At 45.3% G+C, this 9,823-nt stretch overlaps 2 protein-coding genes across 2 annotated transcripts; one reads left to right on the top strand and one right to left on the bottom strand.

The window, feature by feature from the left end:
- Nucleotides 1-263: 263 nt before the first annotated feature.
- On the top strand, nucleotides 264-3,299 carry MAD2L1 (mitotic arrest deficient 2 like 1). Its single transcript, XM_038135716.1, has 5 exons — nucleotides 264-394; nucleotides 581-727; nucleotides 812-932; nucleotides 1,252-1,355; nucleotides 1,848-3,299. Exons 1-5 carry the CDS (start codon nucleotides 313-315, stop codon nucleotides 2,018-2,020), a joined length of 627 nt encoding a protein of 208 aa, XP_037991644.1. The 5' UTR covers nucleotides 264-312; the 3' UTR covers nucleotides 2,021-3,299.
- RPL7L1 (ribosomal protein L7 like 1) lies at nucleotides 3,119-7,208 on the bottom strand. The gene is made up of 7 exons (XM_038135715.1): nucleotides 7,069-7,208; nucleotides 6,811-6,919; nucleotides 5,055-5,218; nucleotides 4,755-4,892; nucleotides 4,417-4,526; nucleotides 4,031-4,243; nucleotides 3,119-3,802 (listed from the first exon to the last, which is right to left on the bottom strand). Exons 1-6 carry the CDS (start codon nucleotides 7,083-7,085, stop codon nucleotides 4,035-4,037), a joined length of 747 nt encoding a protein of 248 aa, XP_037991643.1. The 5' UTR covers nucleotides 7,086-7,208; the 3' UTR covers nucleotides 3,119-3,802; nucleotides 4,031-4,034.
- Nucleotides 7,209-9,823: the final 2,615 nt, after the last annotated feature.

The following is a 9,823-nucleotide window of genomic DNA, read 5'->3' on the forward strand; positions in this document are numbered from 1 at the left end:
CTCACCCGCCCCACCCCCGCTCCGCGCTCCCTCAGCCCCGCCCACAGACGCAACGGCACCGGGAGCGGCCGGGCAGTTTAACATGGAGAAAAAACCCCTTCCTTTCCCGCCAGGCAGCCACGGAACCCCGCAGGCTGCAGCCCGGTTTCCACGGGTAAGGGGCCCAGGGAAGGCGATTCCCGGAGGAAAAGCCGGCGGGGTCGCCTGAGGCGGCGCGCGCCCCTCCCCTCAGCGCGGCGGCGCGCGCGGGAAGGGGCGGGGCCGGGCGGGGGCGGGGCCGGATTCGAACCGGGCGGCGGGGAAGCGGCGGCCATGGCGGCGCAGCAGCAGCTCGGCCGGGAGCACCAGGGCATCACCCTGCGCGGCAGCGCGGAGCTCGTCGCCGAGTTCTTCTGTGAGGGGGCCGCGGGGGACCTCGGGAACCGCGCTGCGAGAGAGGGAGGGAGAGAAGGAGGGTGGGAGGGGAGGTGAGGGGGTGGGAGGCCGCGTCTTGTGGAGCGACATGGCCGCCGGCTGGGGCGTGGGGAGGGGGGGGGGGGTGTGGTACACATCCCTTTCCCTCTCCGTCTAAATCGTGCAGCCTATGGAATCAACAGCATCCTGTACCAGCGGGGCATCTACCCCCCCGAGACCTTCACCCGCGTGCAGAAGTACGGGCTCACCCTGCTGGTCACCACGGACCCCGAGCTGGCCAACTACCTCAACAACGTGACCGAGCAGGTGAAAGGTGCGGGCCGGCGGCGGGGCCCTCCCTGCGGTGTCCCTGTCCCTGCCTTCTCGCGCTCTCAGCGACTGCCCTGGCTTTTTGCAGAGTGGCTGTACAAGTGCATCGTGCAGCGCCTGGTAGTGGTCATCTCCAGCATCGAGAGCGGCGAGGTCCTGGAGCGGTGGCAGTTTGACATCGAGTGTGACAAAACTGCAAAGGATGACAAGTGAGTACCGTGGTCCCTCTACTCCCACGCTTCCCTATCCCGAGTACTGGGGGAGGCACAGGATCGATGCCGTGGACTTGTTCCTTCAAACCTTTCTCAGTGCCCTACCGTCTGTCTGCAAACCAGATTGAACATAAAAACAACAATAAAGAGAGAGCAGCTATCACTTAACTTTTCTAAGGACTTAAAATTGTCACTACTACTCTAAAAATACTGTAGCAAACAGATTACCAGAGCTTAACGAAGAGAACTGTATTTAGAGGAAACTGCCAGCACAGTAGAAGTTTCTTCTCTTACCAGAGTTTTCTTATTTTTCCAGTGGACCACGGGAGAAATCTCAGAAGGCAGTTCAGGATGAAATTCGCTCTGTCATCAGACAAATAACTGCCACAGTAACCTTCCTGCCACTCTTGGAATCTGCCTGTGAGTATCCCAAACCACACTAAAGAAATAAAATGCTTTTGAAAAACCTCAGTAACTTTCCAACTTTGGAAAATATTTTCTGGTTTTCTGAGGCTTTTTAATTATTACGCATCGTGTACCATCAAGGTTTGTGAGACAGCACGTTGTTAAACTGAGATCAGGACAGAACTTGGGATGGCTTAACGAACTTGAGGAAATGAAGTATGTATGCCCTGAGGAATGCAAGTTTTCGTGAATAATTTGTTCCTATGAAGTGTTATACAGAGCTCAGCTCCACGGCATTGTAACATGCTTTAAAAAAATTTACAACACAATTTAGTTCTTGAGAAAACTAAAATGGCCTCACATGAATATCTTATTTTAACTATTGTTTTTTTCACGTAACTAGTGTCAGTGTAACTTCTGCAAACCTTGGTCCTTGTCTCAAGTTCCACAAGATGCACTTCAAACCTGCCATCTCTTTTTGATGAATTTGCTCTCCCTTGCTCCCAGGTGCCTTTGACTTGCTGATCTACACGGATAAAGATTTGGCAGTGCCAGAAAAGTGGGAAGAGTCAGGACCACAGTTCATTGCCAATTCCGAGCAGGTTCAGTTGCGTTCCTTCACCACCACAATCCACAAAGTCAACACCACGGTGGCTTACAAGAAGGATTCTGTTCCCTAAGATGCAGGGGCGAGTTTTGTGTGTGTAAATATCCTGTCATCTTGTCTAGTTTCTGTTGATCATGCAGCTAAGCTATGAGCACATCATTACTGTCCTCTTGATAAAGCATGACACAAAGGCAACATGCCTGTCTGTGAAAATGTGACACTAGACTAACCTGGCACCATTTTTAAACAGATTTTAAAAAGGTATTCATGGTCATAGTTCAATTCTTACTTCACTGTAAGAGCTAAACTTATGGTGTGTTAAACCACTGCCTCTGCTAGAAAAACTGCCTCAATCTGGGATTTAGCTGCTAGAATTGTGTTCAGATCTTGTAACTTTATATTTTAAAATTATTTTCAAACTACATTCTGTTAGCAGACTCAAATTCTCTGTAGCAACTAAAATAATCTCATTCCTAGTGTGCCAGTTTTCATGTTAGAAGCCTGGGCTGTTTTATTACCAGGAATAACCCAAAACCGAATCATCCAAACAAATCTTGTACTGCTCTACTATGGAGGCAGCTGTTTATCAAGCAAACTTTAAATAATGAAACCTTGTATTTTAATGACCACTGGGCTCTAGTTTGGGGGACAAAGTTGTTCTGTGTATGTCTGTAGTGTCTGTCCAGCATTTTCTATGTTTCTATTCTTGTTTTACAGAATAAAGCTTCTAGTGTTCTCTAATTCAGAATCTGCAGTTCTTCGTATTTCAGATGCTTTTATGAATGCTACATCATAAAAGTTTATAACTGTCACACAACATCCAAAAGGCATCCTCCTTGTCCTGTTAATTAACTATTTCCTTCCCGAGTCTCCAAGTGGTCTGGAGTCTGTAGAAAATCCATTGATGGATTAACACTTTGCCCCCAACTAATTCTTCAAATGACAGTTTAAATAGTTGCAGTGAACTCACGACAGTGCCTTCCATATTTGTTAAACAGCACTGAACTCTTCATGTGTTCTTACCTAGTTCTGTAGTGGAAGAAATTAGGGATTTATATCCCTGGAACTTTCAGACTCTTCCATGGTTTTGTTCACTTCCTTCACTAAATTCATTCCAGACAGAATGTTTAACTGTTCTTTCCACTTTTTTACAGTGATGTAGGACTTTCTGTTATAATAATATAATTTCAGAAGTTTATTTAAAAAAACATAATTACATATACCCCATCCCATGACTGTATTACAACTTTGTTGGGCTTTCCGATCTCCAGGAAATAATTCTCCCCAGCAGTCCCAATCTCACAGAAGTTAAAAAAAAAAAAAAAGAAAAAAAGAAGGCTTGCCAAAAAAAAGAAAAAAAGAAGGCTTGCCAAAAAAAAAAAAAAAAAAAGGCTCTTTGAATCGGGAGCAAAAAACCCTTAATTTTTAAAAATAAATACCATCTAGGTACTTAAAAAGTGACATTATTCACTGCCAGGGCTTGTGCTGCAGTAACAGAGGAATACCTTGGTGTTTTCCTGTTAGGACAATTGTGACTCCACTAACCCTTCACCCCCAGAAGCACGTGCACGTCAAAGAGTGAAGTCTGTAGTAGTGAGCATAACAAACACTTATTTTACAGAGATGCAAAAGTGAAATTGCTCCAAGAAGCTCATTCTTGTACCAAATAGAATTTATCTTCTTTAAGAAGGGCCAGCCCAAAGTCCATCTCCATCATCATCTCTGTATTTCTTCTTTTATAGAGGCACCAGCAGTCAAGAGAAGTTGCATACAGATCACTGCATGTAGATAATTGTCCATGAAAGATACATGTGAAAAGGAACAGGTCATAGATCCTGAAGTTTTCACAAAAACCCTGCAGAATAGGGAAGAAAATAAACAAGAAAGTCATGATATCTCCCAGGAACCAAGGCTTCATGGAGGTGTCCAACAGCATGTGCTGATTCCTAACAGGACCCACACTCTTGATTAGTTTCCTCTGAGGTAACTTTTGCAGAGTGACCATCAAAACCAAGGGAGCACCTTCACCTTCAATGGCAGTCTGATTGCCCTTAGGACAGGGAATGAAGCAGGCACTGCTCACCTGACTAGTTGAGCTGACGGATGAGCTGGTTGATTGCATCACCTCTGTAGCCAGGCTTGCCCATCTCCTTGAGGAAGCCCACTTTGTTCCGCGACGCGTGGCGAGCCACCGACAAATGGAAAGGCCACAGGAAGCTGGTTACTCTCTTGAAATACTTCCCAGTTGAGTAGATTTCATGAATAAGGTCTTCCAGACAAATGATACCACAGCCCCCTGCATGAGAAAAGAAAAAGAAGAGATGTCCAACCGTATCATCTTTCCCCACACTGCTCCAGAATTGCCAGTCGTCCAGTTGGGCAAGATTTTGTCTCTCCCCTCCCTTTCAGGTCAGACTGTAAACTCTCAACACCTAACTCTTTCCTCAGTTTTCTCACCCTCTTCCTCACCTAAATGTTCCTCTATCAGCATGTTGTCTGTCAGAGGCACCTTCTTTTTCTTGATCTTGGCTTGGCCCCGTTTCAGGATGAGCTCTCGTACAGATTTCAGGTTAGGCTGGCTGTGCAGAAACAAAAATCAGAGAGACATGATGCAGAGGGAAGCTCATCCCACTTCCTTGTGCAGAGGTGGGAAAGTAACCAAGTTATGTCAAGAACAATGAGAACAGAGACAATAACAAGTTTTAGATATAAAGTTGATTAAGTTTTGACCATTACTGGAGAAGTAATGGATCAGTGATAGCAGCTGGAGAATCCAATGACCTCCAAGTCACGGGAGGGGTACGTACCCCCACGCCACGTAGGGCTCCACGATGCGCAGCATCTTCAGCGACAGCGGGCTCAGCTTCACAAACACCCCGGTGTAATTCTTCCTCAGCCGCAGCAACTCAATCACTCTTTTCACCCTCTTAGTCACTCCCTTAATACTGTGGAAAACCATTTATTAGTAACCACATTTCTCTAATACAGCAACTAAAGGCCTCAGATCACCTGCAAGGTGATGTCTGGGTTGATCCCACTGCCTTGGCATGGAAATGACACAACAAAGGGCAGCAACAACAAGGGAAGGAGGAGGGGAAGGCACTCACTCCACAATCCTGACCACGAAGGCCAGTTTGCTCTCCTGAGGTGCCGCTGCCTGCCCAGGCCTCTGCTCCATGCGCCTCAGGCGGGTGTCATCCCGGCGTTTGCGCCACGAATCCCGAACGAAGGTCTCCAGGCGCCTGAACTGGATCTGCTTCCCCTTCTGCTGCTGCAGACAAAAGGAAAACGCAGTGAGGTTTACATCTGAAAGGCCAAATGAAATGAAGAAGTAGTGAACAATGTCCTTACAGCTTTGGAAGCAGTAAGAAAATAAATTTGATTATCTAAGCCCAAGGGAGGCAGAACTGAGGGACAACACATGACTTTACACACAACTATTATTTTTTATGAACAGTGAACAAAGAGCTTTTCCCCAGGAAAAATATAAATTAGAGAAAAGACCTGGGATACTTCTAGGCATAGCTATACACACAGCTCAGCAATGGCTGGGAAAGCCAGAAACAACATGTGGGCAAAACAGATGCTACAGCAATACCCTAGAGTAACTCAAAATTACCCTCCAAGAAAAGGAACTGCATTTAAAGTCAGTTTCTATATTGGCACACGTGCAAGAAAAATTTTAAATATTCAAGTAATTATTAAATATTGCTAATTTAAACAGAACATCTGGCTCACCTGATAAAAAGTCTTCTTCATTATTACTAGAAAACTTAAAGCTCCTTTTTAGATAGGAAGAGATGTTTAGATAGGAAGAGATGTTTTCCTTTAGCTTAGGAATGGATGTAAACTTAGGAGTACATCCACCAACATTCATAGTGTTTTCTCGTACAAATAGGACTTGAAAGTGCACAGCATTACACAATTATATTTAAGATACTCTACTGGCTAAATAAGCAGGCCAGTTTAAATTAAAGAATCTAACGTTGTGTGTCTTCTGTTCTATTTCACCTTGTAAATCATCCATGAAATTCATTTGAATTTTCAAAGCAAGCACACCTAATCAAAGTCTTATCACTAAGATCCTTTTTGCAATGAGAATTTTAAGGAGTGGCTATTTATTATTATCGCTTATGCCCCCACCTTGGAAATACAACAAGCCACTGATGCTTCTAAAACTGTAAACATGGTATCAAACAAAAATGGCAAGAGTTTTGCACATAATCCCACAAGATTCACTGGGAAAGCTTTAAGACAGACACCTACTGTATTAGCTGGGGTACAGCAGAACAAGTCTCAGATTGGGAATTAGGAAAGTTTGCCGTGCTCTGCCAGTCTGGAAATGGCACAGTGTGCAAAGGCTGTGTCTGCACCAGGACATCTGCCACCCCACACGCAGAAAGGGCTTCACCATGACCTGTGCTGCTCTAACAGAGAAATAACTCTAAATGTACCCTCAGAAAAGCACGGCTTCCATGCAGAGTTTCAACACAAAGGTGGTTTCAGACAGTGAAATCCCAGGGCAGCAAAGACAACTCAGCAGCGCTGCAGTTTCCCACGTGTGGCTGCAAACACCTGACCACCACTGATCCAACAGGAACAACTTCCATTTATTTATTACAGGTGTAATAACCTGTGCAATTCTGTCCTCTTTACAAGGCTCCGAGACACACGGAGATGTTGAGGGACTCAAGCCCCGCTCGGAACCCCGATGATCCCTGCCCACCCGCGGTGCTCGGGCACACCCTCTCTGAGGGGCCCGACCGCTCGGATCCTTTCCCAGGTATTTCAAGGAACTGTGATTCCCTCCTCCGGAGAACGAGCTGGGGCTGCAGGCCCAGGCTCTGCCGGGACCCGCCGTACCTTGCGTTTGTTGAGCAGCGCCTGCTTGGCCTGGGTGGCCTTGATGGCCAGGTACGCCTTCCTCTTCTTCAGCAAGTTCTCCGGCACCAGCGGGATCCGCCGCCTCGGCCTGCGGGCGGGACAACCCCGTCACATCCCGCTCACATCCCGACCCCATCCCACATCCCGACCCCTCTGGGGCAGCCCCCGTGGCCGCCCCCAGCCCGCGGATGGCGGGGGATCCCGCACGCCCTCCACTCTCCTCTGCGCGGCACTTACTCCTCCAGCTCCGCCATGTTGCCGGGCCGGCGCCGCGCATGCGCGGGGCTGAGGCGGGGCCGTGGCCGCTCTCCCTCAGGCGCCGCCTCGGCCTGCGCAGGGATCGCGGAGCGCCGGGAAGCGCCCGGCCCGGGACCGGAGGGACTCGCTGGTGGCGGCCCTGCGCTCGCCCCGGGGCCTCCACACGCGCCGAGCCCGGGACAGGAGCGGCCGCGGGGACACGCGGTGTGACAGCCGCGTCACCCGCAGGGGGTGGCAGAGCCTCACGCTCAGCTGGATGGTGTTGGGGTTGTGCTCCTGGCGTGCCGTGCGGGATGGAGGAGGGATGTGTGGTTTTACGCTCTGAAATAATTTTCATTTCCCCTGACCGCGGTGTCCTCCAACCGGCGGGGAGCTCCAGCCTTGTTGGAGGTTCCGTGGTGCCAGGGTTTCGCTGCTCACCTCGGCGGTGCTGCAAACCTTTACAACACTCTAGATGAGCCCACTTCTGTTTTGACCCCTAAAACATGAAACTCTGCATTTAGGAACTCGATCCCAAATGCCAGGAAGAACAAGCCATCGGTGAGCAAACCCAGCTCTCATATCCATATGAGACACAAAGCAACACGCTTATAAATAAATAATCTGAAACTTTTCCCGTAACTACACAAATTTCACCTTGACTTACAAAAAGAGCTGGAATCCCTGGTATCTCACAACAGAGAAAGTGGCCCATTTAAATGCACAGATGAACGTGCATTGTTTTACAGGAGGAAAATGCGGACAGGCTCTCGGGTATTCCATCATTAATGGCCAGGAAACAATAAGTCAAAATAAGTAAAATAAGTACTTTACAATAGTAAAATAAGTACATTTACAAAAATAAGTAAATGTTTGAAGCACTGTTGCTGTGAAATATCTTCCAGCTCAGGAGCATTCCGAGGCTGACTCATTAAACTTTAACTAGTAGTTATATTGTTTTAATGAATGGAAATTCAAATGCCCTTCTCTGCAGGGATACCCAAGAAAAGTGTTCCCACTTTCCTAGACAGCAACTTGTTGTACACTGGCCTTCAGCACTCTGAACTTCTGCACGCAAAATTTTAGGCTCCGATCCCAAAAACCAAGTCAGGAGATGAGGTGGGATGTCAGAGGTCCATGAAACTTCTTGACTTACTTTCTCATTCCATGGGTATAAAACCCCATTAAATTAATTTCAAATCCCACAAAATCTTAATTGATGCTGTGTGCAGTCTCAAAACAGCAAAAGGGCTTGAAGTCCATCACTCTCTTCATTGAACTATGCCCCAGTCTGAAATCTATCTGTAATAAATTCTTTACAAAAAGAGCCAAAGAAATTAAAATTTGTTTATTTCACCAATGATCTACTCTTGGGAATATTTTGATAAGGAAAGTACCATGTGATCTTAAATTATGCCTATTTTCAGATCTTATAAGGAAAAAGTTTATACAATTTGTCAAGATGCCCAAGAACTACTCCATACACACCATCAAACCAATAATTAATAGAGAGAAAAGTTGGGTGATCCAAGACTTTTTTTCATGAAAATAGCAATCATATGGAGATAGATTAATATTCATAACATTTTTGAAAATCACCATGGATAGATGAATGGGATTATCCTTTTCAAAATAAGCTTCCTTAAGATGGGCATTTTTGTCAGAAATCCTGCAAATTCACTGCAAAAGGAGCAATGTGGGTATAATGAAGAATGAGACTGACATAGATGTGCACCCTCAGTTTGTGGCACCTAATATGTCAAATTGAAAGGGCTAAAACATAAAACTTGTCTTTGTGTCACCGTAGAAAAAAAATTGAGTGGGGCAAAACAATTCATTCTTTAGTGCCACTAATTTATCAGCATTAATGGAAAATATTCCAGTTTCAAAAGCTCGATTTTACAATAATTATTGTGAATTCCCTGGAAGAAAAGCAGACTACTAATAAAGCCCTGGCGCTATACACAATTATTGTCCCTGGAAATTATATCTGGAGTTTGAAGTTACAAATATTAAATTACAGATTTATATCTGCCAGAATGTTCTGACATATTCTAAAAGAGTGGCGGTACCTATTTACAAGTTTCCAAAGTGAAACATTTGTAAGAATTAAAATGTAAATTGATTTTGTTTTACTTCTAATGCACTTGTAAAAGCTGGCTAATGAATCTGAAATAGAAAAACTGTTTTTCAATTACAATAAACAGCAATGAAAATAATTTATTTTTTCTGTCTCGTCTATAAGAGAGTGCACACATAGTGGCTGCAATTTGAGTGTACAACAAATTTAATTGTATCTTTAAAGAAAAGTGGAGGTAAAAATAGACATCATTATATGTGGTCTCCACAGGTCTCCATGACCTCTCTCCTTCTTCCACAGGGATGAAAAGCTGCATTTTATTTGGGAGAAAGACCAATTCAATTATGTCTGAGATGAAAGACAGTGAGAACAGGATAGGAGTCTTTCCCACACTCAGTAATTGGGAATCCTACCTCCTACCTAGATTACTTTTTAATTGAACCTTTGAGATAATTATGCCATTTAGGTTGTGGAAGCACATTAATAAGTACACCACAGGATAAACTATTCATAAAAATACTACAGACTGGGGAGCCATAAAAAGAGATGGAATGGAATAACCTAATTAGGAATTTTATCATGTCGGTGTAGACAAGTCAATAGGAGATGCTTTGTATAGACAGATAATGTTCTCTGTCCTAAACCTCAGTGAATCTGATACAATGGTGGTGGGTG

This window comes from Motacilla alba, chromosome 4 (assembly GCF_015832195.1).
Source record: "Motacilla alba alba isolate MOTALB_02 chromosome 4, Motacilla_alba_V1.0_pri, whole genome shotgun sequence".
NCBI classification, from domain to species: Eukaryota; Metazoa; Chordata; class Aves; order Passeriformes; family Motacillidae; genus Motacilla; species Motacilla alba.

What these genes read in the sequence shown, in the direction of transcription:
- MAD2L1 (XM_038135716.1), top strand. Translation starts at nt 313, where the DNA reads ATGGCGGCGCAGCAGCAGCTCGGCCGGGAGCACCAGGGCATCACCCTG. An exon ending in CGTGACCGAGCAGGTGAAAG is followed by an intron (nt 728 to 811) that starts GTGCGGGCCGGC and finishes GGCTTTTTGCAG; the next exon opens with AGTGGCTGTACAAGTGCATC. An exon ending in AAAACTGCAAAGGATGACAA is followed by an intron (nt 933 to 1,251) that starts GTGAGTACCGTG and finishes TTATTTTTCCAG; the next exon opens with TGGACCACGGGAGAAATCTC.
- RPL7L1 (XM_038135715.1), bottom strand. An exon ending in GAGCCCTACGTGGCGTGGGG is followed by an intron (nt 4,527 to 4,754) that starts GTACGTACCCCT and finishes GTTTCTGCACAG; the next exon opens with CCAGCCTAACCTGAAATCTG. An exon ending in GCTGATAGAGGAACATTTAG is followed by an intron (nt 4,244 to 4,416) that starts GTGAGGAAGAGG and finishes TTTCTCATGCAG; the next exon opens with GGGGCTGTGGTATCATTTGT.